The sequence below is a fragment of the Salmo salar genome, chromosome 19 (genome assembly GCF_965601325.2).
Source record: "Salmo salar chromosome 19, fSalSal1, whole genome shotgun sequence".
Lineage (NCBI taxonomy): Eukaryota > Metazoa > Chordata > Actinopteri > Salmoniformes > Salmonidae > Salmo > Salmo salar.
In genome coordinates this window covers 50,610,155-50,635,667 of record NC_138309.1, presented here as the reverse complement: position 1 = coordinate 50,635,667, position 25,513 = coordinate 50,610,155, and the positions used below count along the sequence as shown (strand labels likewise).

The 25,513-nt window shown below is 48.4% G+C and overlaps 1 protein-coding gene across 7 annotated transcripts in view; it reads left to right on the top strand.

The window, feature by feature from the left end:
- LOC100380658 (calcium/calmodulin-dependent protein kinase type II subunit gamma) overlaps positions 1-25,513 on the top strand; it is a 35,302-nt gene that overhangs the window by 6,627 nt on the left and 3,162 nt on the right. The window contains exons 3-20 of one of the 7 annotated variants that reach the window (XM_014158178.3): positions 5,710-5,769; positions 6,496-6,550; positions 6,799-6,864; positions 7,975-8,047; positions 10,824-10,926; positions 11,935-12,018; positions 12,231-12,325; positions 12,655-12,777; positions 15,215-15,298; positions 17,730-17,772; positions 18,978-19,037; positions 21,499-21,539; positions 21,872-21,955; positions 22,810-22,848; positions 23,588-23,633; positions 23,796-23,879; positions 24,997-25,146; positions 25,376-25,451. In XM_014158178.3, the coding sequence (XP_014013653.1) occupies positions 5,710-5,769; positions 6,496-6,550; positions 6,799-6,864; positions 7,975-8,047; positions 10,824-10,926; positions 11,935-12,018; positions 12,231-12,325; positions 12,655-12,777; positions 15,215-15,298; positions 17,730-17,772; positions 18,978-19,037; positions 21,499-21,539; positions 21,872-21,955; positions 22,810-22,848; positions 23,588-23,633; positions 23,796-23,879; positions 24,997-25,146; positions 25,376-25,451 (1,366 nt within the window). The remainder of the gene's footprint in view (positions 1-5,709; positions 5,770-6,495; positions 6,551-6,798; positions 6,865-7,974; positions 8,048-10,823; positions 10,927-11,934; positions 12,019-12,230; positions 12,326-12,654; positions 12,778-15,214; positions 15,299-17,729; positions 17,773-18,977; positions 19,038-21,498; positions 21,540-21,871; positions 21,956-22,809; positions 22,849-23,587; positions 23,634-23,795; positions 23,880-24,996; positions 25,147-25,375; positions 25,452-25,513) is intronic. The other 6 variants (XM_014158180.3, XM_014158179.3, XM_014158181.3 and 3 more) reach the window with 6 other exon arrangements.

Below are 25,513 nucleotides of genomic sequence, written 5' to 3'. Positions count from 1 at the left end.
CCCCGTGCTTCACGGTTGGGATGGTGTTCTTTGGCTTGCAAGCATCTGCCTTTTTCCTCCAAACATAACGATGGTCATTATAGCCAAACAGTTCTATTTTTGTTTCATCAGACCAGAGGACATTTCTCCAAAAAGTACGATCTTTGTCCCCATGTGCAGTTGCAAACCATAGTCTGGCTTTTTTATGGCGGTTTTAGAGCAGTGGCTTTATCCTTGCTTTTCAGGTTATGTCAATATAGGACTCGTTTTACTGTGGATATAGATACTTCTGTACCCGTTTCCTCCAGCATCTTCACAAGGTCCTTTGCTGTTGTTCTGGGATTGATTTGCACTTTTCGCAACAAGGTACGTTCATCTCTAGGAGACAGAACGCGTCTCCTTCCTGAGCTGTATGATAGCTGCGTGGTCCCATGGTGTTTATACTTGCGTACTATTGTTTGTACAAATGAACGTGGTACCTTCAGGCGTTTGGAAATTGCTCCCAAGGATGAACCAGACTTCTACAATTGTCTTTCTGAGGTCTTGGCTGATTTCTTTTGATTTTCCCATGATGTCAAGCAAAGAGGCACAAGGTAGGCCTTGAAATACATCCAGGTACACCTCCTATTGACTCAAATGATGTCAATTAGCCTATCAGAAGCTTCTAAAGCCATGATATAATTTTCTGGAATTTATCAAGCTGTTTAAAGACAGTCAATTTGGTGTATGTATACTTCTGATCCACTGGAATTGTGATACAGTGAGATAATCTGTCTGTAAACAATTGTTGAAAAAATTACTTGTCATGCACAAAGTAGATGTCCTAAACGACTTGCCAAAACTATAGTTTGTTAACAAGAAATGTGTGTATTGGTTGAAAAACAAGTTTTAATGACTCCAACCTAAGTGTATGTACACTTCTGACTTCAACTGTATACATGATCTTAAATTAATCCTGCAGCGACAGGAAATGTGGATTATATAATGGACATTTTTGTAGGGGTTGAAATTTCGAAGTGGAAATTACTAACTTCAGAAGCCTTTTTAAACCTTGAATACTGAACATGTAAAAAATGTCCTGCATTGCTATGCAGTCATAACAAGGCCGACTTTAAATTGAAGCAACCGGCTGGAGGCCGCGGGGAATGGACAGTGCCTCTGCTCATCCCATGTAGCCTAATGATAAGGCGAAGCTCCCACTGTGCAGTGGTACTGAATAGACAGCGCCACGTGTCTGTATTCAGAAACTGTGTGTAAACGGTAGATTTGACATGGTATTTGTTGCAATATGAAATATATATTGAAATATATATTGGTAGTATCTAATTTTCCAGGCCTGGGTAGGGCTTGAACGTCACTGGCCCGGCCCGGGTAGGGCTTGAACGTCACTGGCCCGGCCCGGGTAGGGCTTGAACGTCACTGGCCCGGCCCGGGTAGGGCTTGAACGTCACTGGCCCGGCCCGGGTAGGGCTTGAACGTCACTGGCCCGGCCCGGGTAGGGCTTGAACGTCACTGGCCCGGCCCGGGTAGGGCTTGAACGTCACTGGCCCGGCCCGGGTAGGGCTTGAACGTCACTGGCCCGGCCCGGGTAGGGCTTGAACGTCACTGGCCCGGCCCGGGTAGGGCTTGAACGTCACTGGCCCGACCCGGGTAGGGCTTGAACGTCACTGGCCCGGGCAGGGTAGGGTAAGGCTTGAACGTAACTCCCGGGCAGGGTAGGGTAGGGTTGGGTAAGGCTTGAACGTAACTCCCGGGCAGGGTAGGGTAGGGTAAGGCTTGAACGTAACTCCCGGGCAGGGTAGGGTAGGGTAAGGCTTGAACGTAACTCCCGGGCAGGGTAGGGTAGGGTAAGGCTTGAACGTAACTCCCGGGCAGGGTAGGGTAAGGCTTGAACGTAACTCCCGGTCAGGGTAGGGTAAGGCTTGAACGTAACTCCCGGTCAGGGTAGGGTAAGGCTTGAACGTCACTGGCCCGGGCAGGGTAGGGTAAGGCTTGAACGTAACTCCCGGTCAGGGTAGGGTAGGGTAAGGCTTGAACGTAACTCCCGGGCAGGGCCATCCAGAGGTGCAGCTGATGGGATGTCTTGAGTTGACCATAAGTAGTGTGTGTGTGTGATCTCTTGTGATGACAGATGTTATCTTGTGTTTTAACATTTTGTTAAATATTCTGGTGCTGTAGACCAGTACCACCAGGTGTCTTTTTTTTTCTTCTGGAAGTTATTTGGAATAATAATGATTTGATGCATACTCAAGATTTACTTCTGTGTTCTGAGTGTGGGTGGTAGTTGCTGATGTGGTAACTATGTTTACCCAGAAAGCAAAGCTCCACTGTGGGCTGTTGTAGGTCTACAGGGCCGTTACTGTTCTCAGCATGCAGGCCTCTGCCACACGGTGTGTCTGGGGACTGTGTGCTGCATCTCAGCTCAGAGCTGCCCTCCTCTGCAGTCAACACACATTCTCTTGCTCGCTCTCCCTCCCTCCCTCTTTTTTTCTTTTTTCTTCTGTTCTTCTTTGAGCAGTCTTGGCTCTATGCTCTATGCCTGTTCCCTCTCTCCCTCCCACTGTCAGTAGCTAGGAGATTGGTCAGTATTGAGGCTAATCCAGTTAGACTAAATGTATCTCAGCAGGGGCCAAGACCCCACAGGATCTCACACACCTCCCTGTTAGCCCCTTTGTTGTGTGTGTGTGTGTGTGTGTGTGTGTGTGTGTTATGATAATGGGTATCACTGGGCTGGTATTTGGTATTCTGAAGAAGAAGAAAGTTTCAGCAATATCTAGAAGCTTTTTGTGGTAGCAGTCAATTATTAAGAGTTGCACAGTACAGCATGAAAGTGTGTGTGTGGGCCAAGATGGGAGGGGCTCCGACAGCCTTGCAGTGATCTGTGTCGAGAGAGGGAGAGGAGGAGAGTGTTCAGGGAGGAGGAGGAAGAGTGAGAAGGAGCATTAAAGGAGTACTCATACAGTACACACGGTGTGTGTGTGGTGGCAGTGTGCCTAGTAGGATTTGAGTGTTGTTATTAGCACCATTGGGCCTGTGTGAGCTAGTGCACTGCCCCATGGGTAATAAGTATCTGAAAGTAGCGCTAAACACCGTCATAATCTGAGGGGGGCTAAAGGTGTGTGTGTCGCGTACCTCTCCTTCTCCCCCTGCTGCAACATGGCTGTGGAGCAGATGGTCAATTACAGGACAGTAGGAAGTGCCAGTAATTAATTAGCCGGCAGCACTCTCTGCACCATCTACTACCCTTATGGGAAAAACCACATGATTTCACCTGTGACATTTCCACATGTTTTGCCCAAGTGAAACCATATGTTTTTGGAACAGTTCACGTGATCACAACCTTTCACATGTGGATTTAGACTTTCACATGAAATGTCGTTATGATACAAACAGTGCTTTTAACACTTACGCGGTGACACTGCAGAAACAGCAATCCACTCCCAACCACAAGGTTGCAAGTTCAAATCCACAAATAATAAATGTACAGTCGTGGCCAAAAGTTTTGAATGACACAAATATTCATTTCCACAAAGTTTGCTGCTTCAGTGTCTTTAGATATTTTTGTCAGATGTTACTATGTGTACTGAAGTATAATTACAAGCATTTCATACGTGTCAAAGGCTTTGATTGACAATTACATGAAGTTGATGCAAAGAGTCAATATTTGCAGTGTTGACCCTTCTTTTTCAAGACCTCTGCAATCCACCCTGGCATGCTGTCAATTAACTTCTGGGCCACATCCTGACTGATGGCAGCCCATTCTTCCATAATCAATGCTTGGAGTTTGTCAGAATTTGTGGGTTTTTTGTTTGTCCACCCGCCTCTTGAGGATTGACCACAAGTTCTCAATGGGATTAAGGTCTGGGGAGTTTCATGGCCATGGACCCAAAATATCAATGTTTTGTTCCCCGAGCCACTTAGTTATCACTTTTGCCTTATGGCAATGTGCTCCATCATGCTGGAAAAGGAATTGTTCGTCACCAAACTGTTCCTGGATGATTGGGAGAAGTTGCTCTCCGAGGATGTGTTGGTACCATTCTTTATTCACAGCTGTGTTCTTAGGCAAAATTGTGAGTGATCCCACTCCCTTGGCTGAGAAGCAACCCCACACATGAATGGTCTCAGGATGCTTTACTGTTGGCATGACACAGGACTGATGGTAGCGCTCACCTTGTCTTCTCCAGACAAGCTTTTTTCCGGATGCCCCAAACCATCGGAAAGGGGATTCATCAGAGAAAATGACTTTACCCCAGTCCTCAGCAGTCCAATCCCTGTACCTTTTGCAGTTTATAAGTCTGTCCCTGATGTTTTGGCCACGACTCTGTGTCTAAGCGTCCTTGAACACTTCACATTCATTTCATGAGGACATGTTGTCACGTTTTCACATTAACCTCACATTAAATCACACACAGTTCATGTTGTTTTTCCCGTAAGGGTACCACCACACACACACCACATGCATTGTACACCCGTGCACGCCCACACACAGGCACACGTCAACAAATAATTGAATGAATCAGCAATAGTTGCGGTAAACCATACTATCTTCACACGCGCAATGGGGAGTTGTGATCCCCTTCCTGCATATGGACATTTCATGTAATCCTCTCGGTTTCCCTCTCCCTTTCTCTATCTGCTGCATCAGTAGTGGAATGAGACTAGGGTTGCAGTAGTTTGTCCCTGCAGAAGAGAGAGAGAATCTAGAGCCTACATGGGGAGGAGAAAATGGGGAGGGAGATGGGTAGTAGGAAACAGAAAGATGGGAGGTGAGGGAGTGCGAGGTGGTAGGAAAGGTTGAAGGGGAGAGGAATGGAAGGAGGCAGAGAAGTGATGGGGGATCAGAGGAGGGATTAGGGGATGAAGGAGAGATGGATGAAGGGGGAGAGGGAGGGCTAGGATTATTTGGTGAGGAGATGTGAGGCTGTTTAGCAGCAGTATTTATTGGGCTGAAATTATAAGGTGATGAGAGAGCCAGTTGTGTGTGTTAGTCTGTTTGACCACGGGTCTGATACTTGTTTGTTAGCCAGGGGGTCTGATAATGAAATTGGCAGTTGTTGTTGTTATTGAGTTTAAGATATTCAGTGTTGCGATATTAAATGGGATGTGCTGCAATGTGTATTCAAATGAGTGTTTAGTGAAAAACATTCGGCAAGGGTCTGTGAAATCAAACTGCAATACTCTGATTAAATGAATGTAAATAAATGATGCGAGGAGTCTGTTTTGGAGCCCTGCAGCAGTTGATATTTCATTAGAATATTACGAGTCAACACAGTCTGACTCACTCCCAGCCAGGGTCACCCCGGATTACCTCTGACCTCTCACAACTGTTGTTAACGGTGACGACGGTGGGGGGGGGGGTTGTGTGTCAGAATTATGTAAGAATGTATGAGGTGAAAGGCAGGTGTGTGTGTGTGTGTGTGTGTGTGTGTGTGTGTGTGTGTGTGTGTATATTCCAATTTCATCATGTGTCCCCTGCTAGGCAAAAATGCTGGCACAGCAATGTTCCACAGCTGGGGCTGCGAGCAACATCCACACACACAGTATACACACCTTACTTACACCCTGTGTGTGGGGCGGCCTCACCCTGTGTGTGGGGCGGCCTCACCCTGTGTGTGGGGCGGCCTCACCCTGTGTGTGGGGCCCTTGTTATATACCTTTCATTAGCCTGTTTTCTAACTGAATAAGCTCTCATTGGCCGGTTATAACAGGGTTTTTCTCTCCTCTCCTCAGATCACCAGAAGCTGGAACGAGAGGCTCGTATCTGCCGTCTGCTCAAACATTCAAACATAGGTAGGTCGGGCTGTCTGTTTGTCTGTCTACGTTTTATTTTCAATTTGAGGTTTATGAAGAGTCAACTATTTGAAGACAATAAAACTTGAATGAATGGGACTTCAATAAAGCTTATTTTCTGTTCAAATCAAAGCTGTTGTTTAAAAAAAACAAATGGCCAGGAGGATGAAGGCGGGAGGTAGAGGAAGAGATGAGGCCATACTGATGAGTCAATGACAACTTTGTACTGTCTCTTTCAGTTGCATCCCTCTATCATCTATCCCTCCTTCCCTCTCCCTCCTTTCTGGCTCTCTCTTCAGTGTCCCAGATTGCTCTGCCCCTCCCTCCTCTCTTCTCATGCTCCCCCTTGTCTTTCTCTCCTTTTTATAGTTTCTCTATTCTGTCTATCTTTCTCTCTCTCCTTCTCATTCTGCCTCTCTCTCCTTCTCATTCTGCCTCTCGCTCCTTCTCATTCTGTCTCTTTCTCTCTCCTTCTCATTTGTCTGAGCTTCATATAAACCTTGGACAGGGAGAGATGAACACTCATACTGTACTTGCTGCAGGGAGGACCTGCTACTTATTACACACAAATGTACCTTTTTACATAACCTTTAACCTCCAACCCTTAAACAAAACTATACATTAGGTCAGATATAGAATGTCAAACTAAGTAGCCATTACGTATTCCACTGTTGAATCTCATAATTCCCTTTCTCTCCCTCTTCTCCACCCTCTCTTTCTCTCTAGTGAGACTACATGACAGTATCTCAGAGGAAGGCTTTCACTACCTTGTCTTTGACCTGTGAGTATAACACACACACACACCGACATTCCAGGCTTGTGCATGTGCCTCCATGAATGAGCTTTCTTTATGTATGATAACAATCTGTTCCTCCTTCCCCTGTCTTTCTCCTTCCCCTGTCTTTCTCCTTCCCCTGTCTTTCTCCTTCCCCTGTCTTTCTCCTTCCCCTGTCTTTCTCCTTCCCCTGTCTTTCTCCTTCCCCTGTCTTTCTCCTTCCCCTGTCTCTCCTCTGTCTCTCTGTCTCTCAGGGTGACAGGAGGAGAGTTGTTTGAAGACATCGTTGCTAGGGAGTACTACAGCGAGGCCGACGCCAGGTGGGCCCTCCCTACTTACTGTTACCATGGTTACGCAGCTGCGTGGCACAGCGCAGGTCAAAACCGTGGGAGAGTGGCATGATTTCTTATCTTTGCTAACTGGCCTATCCACATGGGGTACCTGGGAAGTCTCAAAAGAACATGGGCCTGTTGGTCAAATGCTCATTAGGGGGTACTTCAGGGGTTCTCCAAGCATAGCTCAATGTAACAGTAACAAAACAAAGGCTGAGAACCACTATTGTAGTAACCTGTTGAGCTTTCAGTACAAACATACATGTTTAGTGATGACTGGACCATTGCTTTTCTCCTCTTTTCTCTCCTCCAGTCAGTGTATTAACCTGATATCTCCTCTCCAGTCTGTGTATTAACCTGATCTCTCCTCTCCAGTCTGTGTATTAACCTGAGCTCCTCTCCAGTCTGTGTATTAACCTGATCTCTCCTCTCCAGTCTGTGTATTAACCTGATCTCTCCTCTCCAGTCTGTGTATTAACCTGAGCTCCTCTCCAGTCTGTGTATTAACCTGATCTCTCCTCTCCAGTCTGTGTATTAACCTGAGCTCCTCTCCAGTCTGTGTATTAACCTGAGCTCCTCTCCAGTCTGTGTATTAACCTGAGCTCCTCTCCAGTCTGTGTATTAACCTGAGCTCCTCTCCAGTCTGTGTATTAACCTGAGCTCCTCTCCAGTCTGTGTATTAACCTGAGCTCCTCTCCAGTCTGTGTATTAACCTGAGCTCCTCTCCAGTCTGTGTATTAACCTGAGCACCTCTCCTCTCCAGTCTGTGTATTAACCTGAGCTCCTCTCCTCTCCAGTCTGTGTATTAACCTGAGCTCCTCTCCTCTCCAGTCTGTGTATTAACCTGAGCTCCTCTCCTCTCCAGTCTGTGTATTAACCTGAGCTCCTCTCCTCTCCAGTCTGTGTATTAACCTGAGCTCCTCTCCTCTCCAGTCTGTGTATTAACCTGAGCTCCTCTCCTCTCCAGTCTGTGTATTAACCTGAGCTCCTCTCCTCTCCAGTCTGTGTATTAACCTGAGCTCCTCTCCAGTCTGTGTATTAACCTGAGCTCCTCTCCTCTCCAGTCAGTGTATTAACCTGAGCTCCTCTCCTCCCCAGTCAGTGTATTAACCAGATCTTGGAGAGTGTTCAACATATCCACCAGCATGACATCGTCCACAGGGACCTCAAGGTGAGTGGTGAGCGTGTGTGTGGCCGCCTGTTGCTATGACTACCACACACACCTTTGCTCGTGGCCATGGCAACGCACTGCTCTTGTCGCTCCATCCCTCCCACAAACCCTTGTTTCACTTGTCCCCTCCCTCTCTCTGTTTCCCCCTCTCTAGCCCTCATCTTTTTTCACTTTCTCTCTCTCTCTCTCCATCTCCTCCCTCTCTGCACAGTATATCACATGTCTGTCCTTGACCAGAGGGGGGGGGGGGTGTTAGTGTCATCTGCACGTAAGCAGGGAGGGGGCAACCTTATGGTCTACTCTCCCCAATGGCAAGGAAACAAGGATTCAGTCACTGACCACTCACTCACACTCACACACAGTCCTGACTCAAAGTAAAGGTGTCCAAGACAAGAGAAGGAAAGATTAACCCTGCGGTTACCATGACAACCCCCGTGACATCACTGCAGCCTGGCTCCTCGCGGCTGATTGGTTCGGATAAACATAATGGATTCTTATCAGATGGGTCTTCCAATGAAACACCATGAAGACACATCACTGGATGTCACTTTGTTATGTGACTCTGAATAGATGGAACACAGAAATGAATCGCTTTGACATAGTCTGAGAATGTATCTGGTAGGGTTTGAAATAATTTCACTATGAAATGGTTTTATTTCTTTTTTGCCGGAGATCCAGATATTTGAAATGCATGTAAACATTTACCTGAGCACTACTGTGCACAAGTGAGGCTGGAGCTCTATTGCTGCGCTGCGACGCGATAAGACGGACGGAGAGAGAGAGGGAGACGCAGTAGCCGACTCCCCTGCGGCTCGCCAGCTCCCCTACAGCTCACCGGCTCCCTTACAGCTCCCCTACAGCTCCCCTACAGCTGTCCGACTCCCCTACAGCTCCCCTACAGCTCGCCGGCTCCCCTGCGGCTCGCCGACTCCCCTACAGCTCGCCTACAGCTCGCCGACTCCCCTACAGCTCCCCTACAGCTCGCCGACTCCCCTACAGCTCGCCGACTCCCCTACAGCTCGCCTACAGCTCGCCGACTCCCCTACAGCTCGCCTACAGCTCGCCGGCTCCCCTACAGCTCCCCTACAGCTCGCCGGCTCCCCTACAGCTCCCCTACGGCTCCCCTACAGCTCCCCTACAGCTCCCCTACAGCTCGCCGGCTCCCCTACAGCTCCCCTACAGCTCGCCGGCTCCCCTACAGCTCCCCTACAGCTCGCCGGCTCCCCTACAGCTCCCCTACAGCTCGCCGGCTCCCCTACAGCTCACCGGCTCCCCTACAGCTCGCCGACTCCCCTACAGCTCCCCTACAGCTCACCGGCTCCCCTGCAGCTCCCCTACAGCTCGCCGGCTCCCCTGCAGCTCCCCTACAGCTCGCCGGCTCCCCTACAGCTCACCGGCTCCCCTACAGCTCGCCGTCTCCCCTACAGCTCCCCTACAGCTCGCCGGCAGCTCCCCTACAGCTCCCCTGCAGCTCCCCTGCAGCTCCCCTACAGCTCCCCTGCAGCTCCCCTGCAGCTTTTTGTGGGGCACATGTCATTCAAAAATACATTTGAAAAGTTTGTTTTATTAAATTAATCATTTGAAATGTCATGGTGTGTCCTTGTATGTAACAATGTTACATGGATAATTTAATTTAGAAAAAGCCTTTTCAGTGTTTTTAAAATAGACTTATTTTGAATATTCTAATAACCATGCACATTCCTGGTGTCTGAGGATAGCTGTATTACCTCTTGTTTACTGTCTGTCTGATTTGTTGGCCTTTTATCCTGAGTCTGCTTTTACTGCAGTCCTTTACACACACACACACAAACGAGCGCATACACGCAGTACACTTAGCATGCAGTCTGCAGGGCTGTTTAAATGACTCCCCAAGTGGTTTCCATGACTACAACCCTATGTCCATATATGGCCGTAGAGAGAATCGTAGGAGAGATGGAGACCCGCACACTGTCAAATGTGGACAAATCCAAAACAGATGCTTAAATGCAAAAATACAGATGATTTGTTGGGCCATCATGATGCCCAAAAAGTGCATTGTGCATAAAATGAAAGGGTAAAAATAAAATACAAACGTTTTGGTATCAAACTCTCATCAGTGTTAAGGCGAGTACACACACCAGGCTTGTATTTGAAGGTTAATTACATACGTCACATGATCCAGTGAGTAAATGCATCCAATCATATATACTTAAGCAATAAGGCCAGAGGAGCTGTGATAGCCGTGGTATATTAGCCATATAAGGGCTGTTTTTATGCACGACACCACGAGGACTGCCTGGATACAGCCCTTAGTCGTGGTATATTGGCCATATATCACAAACTCCCCGAGGTGCCTTATTGCTATTATAAACTGGTTACCAATGTAATTAGGGAAATGTTTTGTCATAGCCGTGTAATACGATCTGATATACCGTTGCGGTCAACCAATCATCATTAAGGGCTCGAACCACCCAGTTATAAATGCAAATTGAGTACCTAGTACAATAGAATGCATGATTTTAATTATATGAGAGATCGTTACTCATCTTTCTCTTATGCTCCTTCTGTTCCTCCTTCATGTCTCCTTACTCCCTCCTTTTTTTCCTCTCCCAACTGAATGTAATAATAATCATCTTTTATTGATGTGATATGCATGTGTAAATGTTGCTTAGGCAGAACAGTTTGAAGATCAAAAGCAATTACACATTGACAAATGCATCTCTGTCCCGCTCTCTCTGTTTCTACTTCCCCTGTACACACACACTTTTCTCCACCTCTGTGTTTCTACCCTCCCCAGCCTGAGAACCTGTTGCTGGCCAGTAAGATGAAGGGAGCAGCGGTGAAGCTGGCAGACTTTGGCCTGGCCATCGAGGTGCAGGGTGACCAGCAGGCATGGTTCGGTAAGACCACACACACACCCTTCATCCAACGTTTTTAGGTTTCTACGTTTTATTTATTTGCACCAAAGAAAACGAAGTGAAATCCGAAACGGTGTGCAGGTTAGGTTGGAAGCCTTGAAAAATCCACAAAAATGTAATTAAGTACAAACATTTTAGTCATTTTACAAACAAAAGTTTGTTAAATCTGTTAAACAAGCACACACCGTTTTTTTTTTTTTTTTTTACATGATATACACAGTAAACAAGAACCATGTTTGATTATGTGTGAGAGCCAGGCTACATGGAGGGGACTAGTGGGTAGTTTGGTTCATCAGGCTGACCCCTAGTCATTGAGGGATGATGAGAGTTCCAGAGTATGGAACCTCTGTATCTAACAGAGAAGTGACTATGTGAGATGCGGGGAGGGTGAAGGTTATCGCAGTGTCTTGTTGTATGCGTGGATTTGGGAGTTAACCTGGAAGAATCCATCGAAGGGTTTAGGTAGGCTGTCTGGGAGGGATTTGTAGATGCGTCTGATTATATTCATGTTGTAGATAGACAATTGAGTTTCTTTAACAGACTGGTGGCTAGTCTTGCAAATTTATTTTGTGTGATGAGTAATTTGTGTAGGTAGGAAGCATATGTACTGGCTCAGACAGTATTGCAGTAAATGAGATATGGGTTGCTTAAGCTTGTAGTAGTGTTAGGAAACAAGCCTGATGAACCAAACCACAAACCATCCGTCTGGTGACACCAGGCCACTCATCCGTCTGGTGACACCAGGCCACTCATCCGTCTGGTGACACCAGGCCACTCATCCGTCTGGTGACACCAGGCCACTCATCCGTCTGGTGACACCAGGCCACTCATCCGTCTGGTGACACCAGGCCACTCATCCGCCTGGTGACACCAGGCCACTCATCCGCCTGGTGAACCAAATGGATTTCAACACTTTGCTGCAGACAAAGTGAATAGGATCTTTCCAGGACAATGTAAATCTAAAACAATTTTGTTTTATCTGTCGGGCAGGTTTCGCGGGCACCCCTGGTTACCTGTCCCCTGAGGTCCTGAGGAAGGACGCCTACGGCAAGCCTGTGGACATATGGGCCTGTGGTAAACCTTTAACCTCTTAACTGTAGACGAAGAACAAATCTAAATAACCATCTAGTGACTACTGGGTAACTTGTCACCATCCCACTGCTTAAGAGAGGCCATGGTGTAGAGGTCATACATCTTAGACCAGGGTTTACAGAAAACTTAACCAATCTAAACTCTCTCTCTCTCTTTCTCTCGCTCTTTCTCTCGGTCTCTTTCTTTCTCTCTAGGTGTTATTCTGTATATCTTGTTGGTGGGCTATCCTCCATTCTGGGATGAAGACCAACACAAACTCTACCAGCAGATCAAGGCTGGGGCCTATGATGTGAGTGTGTGTATCTGTGTTTGGCTGGACAGCTGGTGAATTTTGAATAGTGTCAGATTGAGAGCTGCACCCCAGCTATTGATCCTATCAGCCTCCTGACGCATTGCAGAGGTGTGTGAGGGGTATCCTCTCCTCTCTAGTATTCAGGTTATATAGTTAATGAAGACTGGTTCTGAGACGTTCAGACACACGTTAATATTCTGAATTGTAGGCAGACTGATTGTTTACATGATGTGAAACGTGAAGAAATACGTTTGTTATGGACATGATGCATCATGGTCATGGTCTTTTCTGTTCCTCTTCCTGTCTGTCTCTCTTCTCCCACCCAGTTTCCCTCTCCAGAGTGGGACACTGTTACTCCAGAGGCTAAGAACCTTATTAATCAGATGTTGACTATTAATCCTTCCAAGAGGATCACTGCTGATCAGGCTCTCAAACATCCATGGATCTGCGTAAGCGCACGCACACACACGCGCATACGCACGCACACACACACACACACACACATACTACTTACTAAAACGACATACTGTGTACAGCATTCTAGACTCCCCCATACTGAGAATGTGTCATCTAATACTAGTCTCCCCCATACTGAGAATGTGTCATCTAATACTAGACTCCCCCATACTGAGAATGTGTCATCTAATACTAGACTCCCCCATACTGAGAATGTGTCATCTAATACTAGACTCCCCCATACTGAGAATGTGTCATCTAATACTAGACTCCCCCATACTGAGAATGTGTCATCTAATACTAGACTCCCCCATACTGAGAATGTGTCATCTAATACTAGACTCCCCCATACTGAGAATGTGTCATCTAATACTAGACTCCCCCATACTGAGAATGTGTCATCTAATACTAGACTCCCCCATACTGAGAATGTGTCATCTAATACTAGACTCCCCCATACTGAGAATGTGTCATCTAATACTAGACTCCCCCATACTGACAATGTGTCATCTAATGAGGAGTATTTCTGTATGTAATAAAAAACTAATTCTGATTGCCTCAGCCTGGCTGCCCAGTGAGTGGTCCTATGCCCTCCCAGGCCCACTCATGGCTGCACTCCTGCCCAGTCATGTGAAATCCATAGATTAGGGCCTAATTAATTTATTTCAATTGACTGATTTCCTTATATGAACTGTAACTCAGCAGAATCTTTTTAATTGTTGCATGTTGGGTTAATATTTTGGTAATGTATAGATGTGAAGCTGAAATAAGCATGACATTCTGGCGTTTAGTGCAGACTGAATTTTAGACATGTCACCTAATATAAAACCTATTTTTGCATGCTAAAAAAGCCTACTATTTAGAACTTAACCTCTTACATCTAGACGTTCCGCTAGCGGAACACCTGCTCCAATATCCAATGATAGGCGTGGCGCGAATTACAAATTACTCAAAAATACAAAAACTTCAATTTTTCAAACATATGACTATTTCACAGCATTTTAAAGACAAGACTCTCCTTTATCTAACCACACTGTCCGATTTCAAAAAGGCTTTACAGCGAAAGCAAAACATTAGATTATGTCAGCAGAGTACCAAGCCAGAAATAATCAGACACCCATTTTTCAAGCTAGCATATAATGTCACAAAAAACAAAACCACAGCTAAATGCAGCACTAACCTTTGATGATCTTCATCAGATGACAACCCTAGGACATTATGTTATACAATGCATGCATGTTTTGTTCAATCAAGTTCATATTTATATCAAAAACCAGCTTTTTACATTAGCATGTGACGTTCAGAACTAGCATACCCCCCGCAAACATCCGGTGAATTTACTAAATTACTCACGATAAACGTTCACAAAAAACATAACAATTATTTTAAGAATTATAGATACAGAACTCATCTATGCACTCCATATGTCCGATTTTAAAATAGCTTTTTGGTGAAAGCACATTTTGCAATATTCTCAGTAGATAGCCCAGCCATCACGGCTAGCCATTTAGACACCGACCAAGTTTAGCCCTGATCAAACTCCGATTTACTATTACAAAAGTTTCATTACCTTTGTTGTCTTCGTCAGAATGCACTCCCAGGACTGCTACTTCAATAACAAATGTTGGTTTGGTCCAAAATAATCCATCGTTATATCCGAATAGCGGCGTTTTGTTCGTGCGTTCCAGACACTATCCGAAATGGTAAAGAAGGGTTGCGCGCATGGCGCAATTCGTGACAAAAAAAATCTAAATATTCCATTACCGTACTTCGAAGCATGTCAACCGCTGTTTAAAATCAATTTTTATGCCATTTTTCTCGTAGAAAAGCGATAATATTCCGACCGGGAATCTCCTTTTCGGCAAACAGAGGAAAAAATCACAAAGACGGGGGCGGCCAGGTCACGCGCCTAAGCCCAGAGTCCCTTGATCGGCCACTTGAGAAAGGCGATAATGTGTTTCAGCCTGGGGCTGGGATGACGACATTCAGGTTTTTCCCGGGCTCTGAGCGCCTATGGACGACGTAGGAAGTGTCACGTTAGAGCAGAGATCCTTAGTAAAAGATAGAGATGGCAAAGAAGTTCCAGAAATGGTCAGACAGGCCACTTCCTGTAAAGGAATCTCTCAGGTTTTGACCTGCCATTTGAGTTCTGTTATACTCACAGACACCATTCAAACAGTTTTAGAAACTTTAGGGTGTTTTCTATCCATATATAATAAGTATATGCATATTCTAGTTACTGGGTAGGATTAGTAACCAGATTAAATCGGGTACGTTTTTTATCCAGCCGTGAAAATACTGCCCCCTAGCCATAAGAGGTTAATTAAGTACAGGTACTCGGACATGGACACAGAGAGATATAGAGATTTTATATACACACACACACAGTTTTGAATAGTGTTTGATACTTGTCTCTGTCCCCTCCTATAGCAACGTTCCACCGTGGCATCTATGATCCACAGACAGGAGACAGTGGAATGTCTGCGCAAGTTCAACGCTCGGAGGAAACTCAAGGTACACTACTACTACTGCTGCTACCTCCTACACTCTCTCTTCCTCCTCCTACACGTCTCTTCCTCCTCCACCTGTCTTCCACCTCCTCCTCCCAATATTCCTCCCCCTCGACCACCTCCTCCTCCCTATATACCTCCCCCCTAGACCACCTCCTCCTCCCTATATACCTCCCCCCTAGACCACCACCTCCTCCCTATATACCTCCCCCCTAGACCACCACCTCCTCCCTATATACCTCCCCCCTAGACCACCTCCTCCTCCCTATATACCTCCCCCCTAGACCACCTCCTCCTCCCTATATACCTCCCCCCTAGACCACCTCCTCCTCCCTATATACCTCCCCCCTAGACCTCCTCCCCCCTAGACCACCTCCTCCTCCCTATATACCTCCCCCTAGACGACCTCCTCCCTATATACCTCCCCCTAGACCACCTCCTCCCTATATACCTCCCCCTAGACCACCTCCTCCTCACTATATACCTCCCCCTAGACCACCACCTCCTCCCTATATACCTCCCCCCTAGACCACCACCTCCTCCCTATATACCTCCCCCCTAGACCACCTCCTCCTCCCTATATACCTCCCCCCTAGACCACCTCCTCCTCCCTATATACCTCCCCCCTAGACCACCTCCTCCTCCCTATATACCTCCCCCTAGACCACCTCCTCCTCCCTATATACCTCCCCCTAGACCACCACCTCCTCCTCCCTATATACCTCCCCCTAGACCACCACCTCCTCCCTATATACCTCCCCCCTAGACCACCTCCTCCCTATATACCTCCCCCCTAGACCACCTCCTCCCTATATACCTCCCCCCTAGACCACCACCTCCTCCCTATATACCTCCCCCTAGACCACCTCCTCCCTATATACCTCCCCCTAGACCACCTCCTCCTCCCTATATACCTCCCCCTAGACCACCTCCTCCTCCCTATATACCTCCCCCTAGACCACCACCTCCTCCCTATATACCTCCCCCCTAGACCACCTCCTCCTCCCTATATACCTCCCCCCTAGACCACCTCCTCCTCCCTATATACCTCCCCCCTAGACCACCTCCCCCCTAGACCACCTCCTCCTCCCTATATACCTCCCCCTAGACCACCTCCTCCCTATATACCTCCCCCCTAGACCACCTCCCCCCTAGACCACCACCTCCTCCCTATATACCTCCCCCCTAGACCACCTCCTCCTCCCTATATACCTCCCCCCTAGACCACCTCCTCCTCCCTATATACCTCCCCCCTAGACCACCTCCTCCCTATATACCTCCCCCTAGACCACCACCTCCTCCCTATATACCTCCCCCTAGACCACCTCCTCCTCCCTATATACCTCCCCCTAGACCACCTCCTCCTCCCTATATACCTCCCCCCTAGACCACCTCCTCCTCCCTATATACCTCCCCCTAGACCACCAACTCCTCCCTATATACCTCCCCCTAGACCACCACCTCCTCCCTATATACCTCCCCCTAGACCACCACCTCCCTATATACCTCCCCCTAGACCACCACCTCCCTATATACCTCCCCCTAGACCACCACCACCTCCCTATATACCTCCCCCTAGACCACCTCCTCCTCCCTATATACCTCCCCCTAGACCACCTCCTCCCTATATACCTCCCCCCTAGACCACCTCCTCCTCCCTATATACCTCCCCCCTAGACCACCTCCTCCCTATATACCTCCCCCCTAGACCACCTCCTCCTCCCTATATACCTCCCCCCTAGACCACCTCCTCCTCCCTATATACCTCCCCCCTAGACCACCTCCTCCTCCCTATATACCTCCCCCCTAGACCACCTCCTCCTCCCTATATACCTCCCCCCTAGACCACCTCCTCCTCCCTATATACCTCCCCCCTAGACCACCTCCTCCTCCCTATATACCTCCCCCCTAGACCACCTCCTCCTCCCTATATACCTCCCCCCTAGACCACCTCCTCCCTATATACCTCCCCCCTAGACCACCTCCTCCCTATATACCTCCCCCTAGACCACCACCTCCTCCCTATATACCTCCCCCTAGACCACCACCTCCTCCCTATATACCTCCCCCTAGACCACCTCTTCCTCCCTATATACCTCCCCCTAGACCTCCTCCTCCTCCCTATATACCTCCCCCCTAGACCTCCTCCCAATTTACCTCCCCCTAGACCACATTTTAACCAATATGTTATTGGGCCCATTTCTGGATGTGGAAATCCAGTAATGGTGTCAGCGTCATTTTATTGTCATATATTTTGGAGTAGAATGTCCTTTTAAGAAGTCACCAGAACTGAGCTTCTCAGTCCTTCTACATAAAACCAACGGGACTGGAATTGGTCAAACTCGCAGTTTAATACATGTACGAAGTGATCCTCTATCCCCCCCCCCCTCATGTGATCAGATCTCTTCATTACTTATCCCTTCTCTCTCTCCTAGGGAGCGATCCTCACCACCATGCTGGTGTCCAGAAACTTCTCAGGTGGGTGTGTCTCCTTCTCCCTCACTCCAGTTAGACTGAGGGAGGAGGACAGAGAGCTCTACTCTCCCTCCTCCCTGGAGTCTACCTAATGTAGGTTTTTAGGCCAAGTGGAGGAGGAGTGTGTGTGTGTTTTCAGAACACAAGTTCTGAAGGAGAAGAGTAGGTGAAAGGAGGTGCCATAACGTGTCAGTGCTAGGAGGAGGTGCCATAAGGTGTCAGTGCTAGGAGGAGGTGCCATAAGGTGTCAGTGCTAGGAGGAGGTGCCATAAGGTGTCAGTGCTAGGAGGAGGTGCCATAAGGTGTCAGTGCTAGGAGGAGGTGCCATAAGGTGTCAGTGCTAGGAGGAGGTGCCATAAGGTGTCAGTGCTAGGAGGAGGTGCCATAAGGTGTCAGGGCTAGGAGGAGGTGCCAGTGCTAGGAGGCAGTGCTAGGAGGAGGTGCCATATGGTGGCAGTGCTAGGTGGAGGTGCCAGTGCTAGGAGGCAGTGCTAGGAGGAGGTGCCAGTGCTAGGAGGCAGTGCTAGGAGGAGGTGCCATATGGTGGCAGTGCTAAGAGGAGGTGCCATATGGTGGCAGTGCTAAGAGGAGGTGCCATATGGTGGCAGTGCTAAGAGGAGGTGCCATATGGTGGCAGTGCTAAGAGGAGGTGCCATATGGTGGCAGTGCTAAGAGGAGGTGCCATATGGTGGCAGTGCTAAGAGGAGGTGCCATATGGTGGCAGTGCTAAGAGGAGGTGCCATATGGTGGCAGTGCTAAGAGGAGGTGCCATATGGTGGCAGTGCTAGGAGGAGGTGCCACCATATGGTGGCAGTGCTAGGAGGTGCTAGGAGGAGGTACCATTCTAGAATGTAATATTTCCAGCAGTACTATGTGTTTACATCTATGTCTCTAACACTTTTCTCCCTCTCCTTGTCGGCTCTGGAGTGTGTCAGTACTAGGAGGTGTACTGTGTGGTTTGACAGAGGACGGGCCATATTTAAGGCTGTACTTTCTCTCCTTTACGAGCGAAGATGATTAAAGGTTAAGACCTGGCCCTAAAGGAAGGGGGGTTATTACGTCCTAAATGGCATCCTACTCCTCATGTTGTGCACTACTTTTGGCTACGATATGGAGAATAGGGTGTCATTTGTGATTGGTCACTGTATTGGGTTAGGCCAGCCCAGATTTGCATAGCTCCTCCCAATTTGAGTATTTGTGTCCAATAGTGGGCCGGCAGCATACCAACCCTGCTGCTGTGTCCTCCACCGCCTCGCTGGCGCAGGAAGGTACGTCACAGAGACACGCCCTCTTACTTCCTCTACACACACGTCCGGCTTCCTGTTTAAGCCCCTCCCACATCATACTAAAAGGAAGCACCATGGTTTCTTTAACTTCTGAAGGGGTCAGCAGGTTATCTATCCCCTTTTTCTCCTGCATGCAGCTCACGCTAGCCACACACACGAACGAGAGTATGATATGGATGTTTTTAAGGATGATGCTGATACCATGCACACAGGCTATATGCATGTAAAACTACACATAGTCTGTCAACAATACCACTCAGCCTCATATCATCATCAGAAAGCATCAAATTCATCAGTATATCAACCCCCCTCCCCACCTTCGTCCTGTGGTCACGGCCATGAGGGGGTTGAGGGGGGAGGGATTGGTGGGGGGGGGCGTGTATCTGTGGTGACTGACTGACTGGAGGATGAACAGAAGCGGGAGAGGCACGCTGCCATCGTCTGACCTGGGGGGGGACTAAGGTCGGCGATCCCATGTGGACTAGGAAACGGTATAAGGTTTAAGAAAGGGTTGGATGGATAGGTGTAAGCAATATGGCAAAAATGTTATCCAGCCAATCATAGTGGAGCTACTACCATAATATTTACACCTATCAAATCCTTTCATATCTATAGGTGTTTCTAGAAGGCAGGGTTATAGTAGAGTGTTGAAGCGATAACAAGGGGCGGGAGTTAGTGTCTCCCCTGAGCGTGCGATTGGTGCTCTAGGGTTCCGCATGAGGGGGATTGACAGAAGCGTACGGTAGAGCCCTTCAATCACAGGGCTCTCCTCTGAAAGCGGACCAATCGCCTGCCAGTAAGTCCTGACGACGGATGACATCGCCCCAGTAAAAGGCATCTGCAGCTTAGCCTCCCCGCCATCATGTCACTGCTTGCCCCTCCCCTCCGCTGTGTATGGCTGAGGCGGACTTTGCTCTCTGCTTATGATGCGCTCTCTTCCCCAATCACATCGTCACACAGGAAAGTGTGACGAATTGCAGTCAATACAAGATGTCAAGTGTGAACAATGCGGCTGTGTTACCTTGCTGCACACTCCGTTTACCCTTCTCCCTGAAGTGTGCACTCGTTCACTTCCCCTCCTAGATGTAAAAGGATTGGACTGGTTTGAGTGCACACATGAGGAAGAACAGGGAGAAACGGGATTGGACAATTTGAAAGTTACTCTTCCCTTCGTGTCCTCCTGAAAATAGCCACTGTTGTAAGGTGAATGTTCTTAGTGGTGGCCACGTTCCAGGACAACTACACTGCAGAGGCCTGCCTGCCTGCCTGCCTGCCTGCCTGCCTGCCTGCCTGCCTGCCTGCCTGCCTGCCTGCCTGCCTGCCTGCCCGCCCGCCCGCCTGCCTGCCCGCCTGTCCGCCCGCCCGCAGGTGTTTAACATGTCAGTTAATCCTACGCCCACTACCATGTTGTGGCTATCAGCCATTGGTTGTTGCAATGAAACGTAGTCTGTAATGTAGTTGACCTGGAACTCGACCGATACATCCGACCGCGATCATTTGGAAGAATTTGGGGCAGGGTGCATGTTGAGGGTGTTTGAACGGGTTCCGGTGGGCAGCTGGGTTGAAGACGTGGCAGGGCTGAATGGTTAGCCAGTCAGGGCCCAGTTCTGCTGTGTGTTGAATGGTAGGTATGCACCTTGGGAACTGTGGATGACGTGGATGCTGCATGGTCGGTCCGTTGTTTATCCTAACCGTTCCTCTGCATGACGTAAAGCGCATGGCGTGGAACGGCTCTGATCAAAGCTCCAGCCCCGAGTCGGAGCATGCTCAGTCTGCTCCGCCCGCCGCTCCACTAGGGAGCAACACTGTCCCTGTAACAGCCAATACCACAGCACAGTAAGAACACACGCACAGCAGTGCACAAACCATCACCGACAACTAAAGGATGCCCGCTGCCTAAAACATGTCTTCCTCTCTCTCTTTTCTTCCTCCTCTCTCCCACTTGTTAACGGAAGGTAAGCATCCCCAAGACGATGCATGCAGCCCAGAATTGTGTGTGTTTCAGCAACACATTAAAAACAGTGACAACAGCAGTAGAATGACGAGCTTTAGATGAGCTCAGTGAGAGGACTGACTGACTGACACTGACTGACTGACTGACTGGAGCCTCCTGAAGGAAATCAGTAGTTTACATTAACTTCCACCTGTCTCTGCTATAGCTCTCCCTGAAGTGTACACTTGTTCACTCCCCTTTGTGGATGAAGAATAGACTGACTTGGGTGTCATGAATAGTGTTGAAAATACCCTTTAGTCAATGTTCACACCAATCCAATGCTTTTCAATCCATGAAGGGGAGGCTGCTGCAGGGAGCTGGTATATGCAATCACACTGCAGTCTAAGGGTGGTTGTGTTGCTTGACTGATGTTACATCGTGTGGGGACCAGGTTGAATAGGAGAGAGTGAGGTGACTCTTCTATTGCTTTATCTCTCTCTCTCTTTACAGCATGCAAAAGTTTACTTAACAAGAAGGCGGATGCTGCTAAGGTAAGGAGTTAAATCTGATGTCGTATAGCTAGCTGTCACACTCTCTCTGCCTCTCTCTGCCACTCTACCTCTCTCTCTCTGCCACTCTACCTCTCTCTCTCTGCCACTCTACCTTCTGGCGCTCGCTCTCTCTCTGCCCATCTCTCAATGGCCATCTCGCTCTCTGCCCATCGCACGCTCTCTGCCTCACTCTCTCACACACACACACACACACACACACACACACACTCTCTCTCTCTCTCTCTCTCTCTCGCTCTCTCTCGCTCTCTCTCGCTCACACAGAGAGGGAAATCAAAGAGAAATTATGATTTTACTTTCTTTGTGTGTCTCAGCCTACGACCAACAACAACAGTAAGAACAGCATAGTGAGTGCCATCAATGCCATGAAGGACAACAGCGTGGCCGCCGCACAAATGGTACATAACCTTAATCACCACCTACTCTATGTTCCCCTCAGCCTCGTCTCCTCTCCTAGCACCCTAACCTCCTCTCCTCCCCCCGTTCCCTTCATCACGGTCTCCTCTCCTAGCACCCTAACCTCCTCTCCTCCCCCCGTTCCCTTCATCACGGTCTCCTCTCCTAGCACCCTAACCTCCTCTCCCCGTTCCTTTCATCACGGTCTCCTCTCCTAGCACCCTAACCTCCTCTCCTCACCCCGTTCCCTTCATCACGGTCTCCTCTCCTAGCACCCTAACCTCCTCTCCTCCCCCCGTTCCCTTCATCACGGTCTCCTCTCCTAGCACCCTAACCTCCTCTCCCCGTTCCCTTCATCACGGTCTCCTCTCCTAGCACCCTAACCTCCTCTCCTCCCCCCGTTCCCTTCATCACGGTCTCCTCTCCTAGCACCCTAACCTCCTCTCCTCCCCCCGTTCCCTTCATCACGGTCTCCTCTCCTAGCACCCTAATCTCCTCTCCTCCCCCCGTTCCCTTCATCACGTTCTCCTCTCCCAGCACCCTAACCTCCTAGCAACTTAAAGTCCATGATCCCTCCCTAGCAACCTACCCTCCATACTGTTCTCCCGTCCCTTCCTAGTGGTCCTATGTATGTTGGAGTCTAAGTGTTTAAGCTTGGACCCTTCATGGACCTCTAACCCCTTCCTACCCCATCCTCCATCTTAATATCAACTCCAACCCTAACCCCCAGGTGTGTGTGTGTGTGTGTGTGTGTGTGTGTGTGTGTGTGTGTGTGTGTGTGTGTGTGTGTGTGTGTGTGTGTGTGTGTGTGTGTGTGTGTGTAACCAGACTTAACTCTATGCTCCCCTTCTCCCAGGAATCTCAAAATACAGTGGTTGCTGCTGATGGGGTCAAGGTGAGGGTGTTGGTGTGCAGGTAGTGTGTCTGACTTGTATGTTGTTAACCTATGTGTTGTTAATCTCTCTCTCTCACTATCTCTCTCTCACTATCTCTCTCTCACTATCTCTCTCTCACTATCTCTCTCTCACTATCTCTCTCTCACTATCTCTCTCTCACTATCTCTCTCTCACTATCTCTCTCTCACTATCTCTCTCTCACTATCTCTCTCTCACTATCTCTCTCTCTCACTATCTCTCTCTCTCACTATCTCTCCGCTCACTATCTCTCGCTCACTATCTCTCGCTCACTATCTCTCGCTCACTATCTCTCGCTCACTATCTCTCGCTCACTATCTCTCTCGCTCACTATCTCTCTCTCGCTCACTATCTCTCTCTCGCTCACTATCTCTCTCTCGCTCACTATCTCTCTCTCGCTCACTATCTCTCTCTCGCTCACTATCTCTCTCTCGCTCACTATCTCTCTCTCGCTCACTATCTCTCTCTCGCTCACTATCTCTCTCTCGCTCACTATCTCTCTCTCGCTCACTATCTCTCTCTCGCTCACTATCTCTCTCTCGCTCACTATCTCTCTCTCGCTCACTATCTCTCTCTCGCTCACTATCTCTCTCTCGCTCACTATCTCTCTCTCGCTCACTATCTCTCTCTCGCTCACTATCTCTCTCTCGCTCACTATCTCTCTCTCTCTCTCTCTCTCTCTCTCTCACTATCTCTCTCTATCACTATCTCTCTCTCCAGGGTTCTACAGAGAGTAGCAACACAAATGAGGATGAGGATATGAAAGGTAGTAAAATGAATCTCTTCCTCTCTTTGTGGTCTAACATATTGTTTCTGATAGGATGACCTGCCTGTGCTATACAGCTAGCTGTGTGTGTGACTCACCCGTGTGTGTGTGTACATGCGCATTATTTCCTGTGTCTTTGTCTGTCCGTGTGTTCTAATCTAGCGGACAGCGTTGTGATGATGAGTCAGGGAAGTGCTACAGACGAGATGCCCTCTCTTCTGACCTCGTCTGACAACTCGCCTGCCAGTAAGTGTTTTCACGGCAACCACAACCTTTTGTGGTTGTCCCAATGACCCCCACACTTCCTGATATCTGACCTTGTCTGTTCTGCTTTTCCACTACGCAAACTTGGACCTGTATATCTACCCCTCTTTTTCCCCTAGCCTCCAGCATTGGGAGCCTATGCTCTCTTTCCTCTTTGTTCTTGCTGAGTCCCAAACCAGTCCTTTCCTCTGGCCCCTCTTCCCTGAATTTGCGCATTCACACGTGCCTCCACCAAAGGCAGAAAAGTGCCCTAAAGCTGAGGGAGTACAGATTGTCTAGGACGTAGAGGCTAATTGGATTATATTCACCGGTTTTTGATTCTTATTTCCAGACTTGACACATGTAACTGATGAAATAGCTCCCAAATTAAATGTTTAACTGTTGAGGTTTATATATTGTTAAACAATTAATAAAAAATGTGTAAATTGTATTATTTAAATGTGTGTGTGTCCCGATGTTGATGGGTTTGATTTTTCTCTCCTCTGAAAGTCACCCTCTGAGTTTAGTCAGCAACACGTGACAACAGAGGGCCCCCCGAGGGAGTTGGTAGGGGTGAGGGGCTGGTTTGGGATTCAGCCTCCCTCTCTTTCTCCGTCTTCACTGTGTCCATCTCTGTAACAGGATGGTGAAGGACAGGTCTCTTCCTCCTCCAGTGTTTCTTCTCCTTTTTCCTCTTCCTCCCCCACGGTGCTGCCCTTCTCTCGCTCCTCCTCTCTCAAAACGCTGCTCTCCTGTTGGCCAGTGCTCTTACATGCTGTGATCCAATGGCAGGCCTCTGTTCTGCTTCTCAAATTGCTGATTGGAGAGCCATCCTTAATGTGTTTCGTCAGTTTTCATAGAGAGAAGTGTGTTTCTGCACTGTGGAATGAAGGGACACGTAGGGTAATATGATGCAGGAAGTAGATTTCTTCCCCGTCAGCTGAGCTGCTCAGAGCCCCTCAACCCCCCCCACGGTCCGTCTGTCTGTTTCAATGTCTTTTTCATGAACTGACATCCATCATTACTGTTCCTTCATGTTGTGTGTACGAGTGGTATGCATGTGTCTAACTGCATGTGTGTGTGTGTGTGTATGCGAGTGACCATGCGTTGTGTGTTCCAGCCGTTCCTCTGCATGACGTAAAGCGCATGGCGTGGAACGGCTCTGATCAAAGCTCCAGCCCCGAGTCGGAGCATGCTCAGTCTGCTCCGCCCGCCGCTCCACTAGGGAGCAACACTGTCCCTGTAACAGCCAATACCACAGCACAGCACAGTAAGAACACACGCACACACACACACGCACGCGCACACACACGACAGAGGTGGAACACACTAGTATGGAGCTGTCAGAGAAAAAGAGAAGAGGTAGAGAGAGAGTAGAACTATGGTGCCGGGTAAGATGTGAAGTAGTTCCTATTTAGCTAGATCGCTGAACTTCTCTCTCTCTCTCTGCTCTCTGCCCTCTGCTCTCTGCCCTCTGCTCTCTGCCCTCTGCTCTCTAGCTCGTAAGCAGGAGATCATCAAGATAACTGAACAGCTGATTGAAGCTGTGAACAATGGAGACTTTGAGGCCTACACGTGAGTACAGCTACGTTGTTTCACACGTCTGATTAGTTACTAGCATGAACCTAATGTTGTCG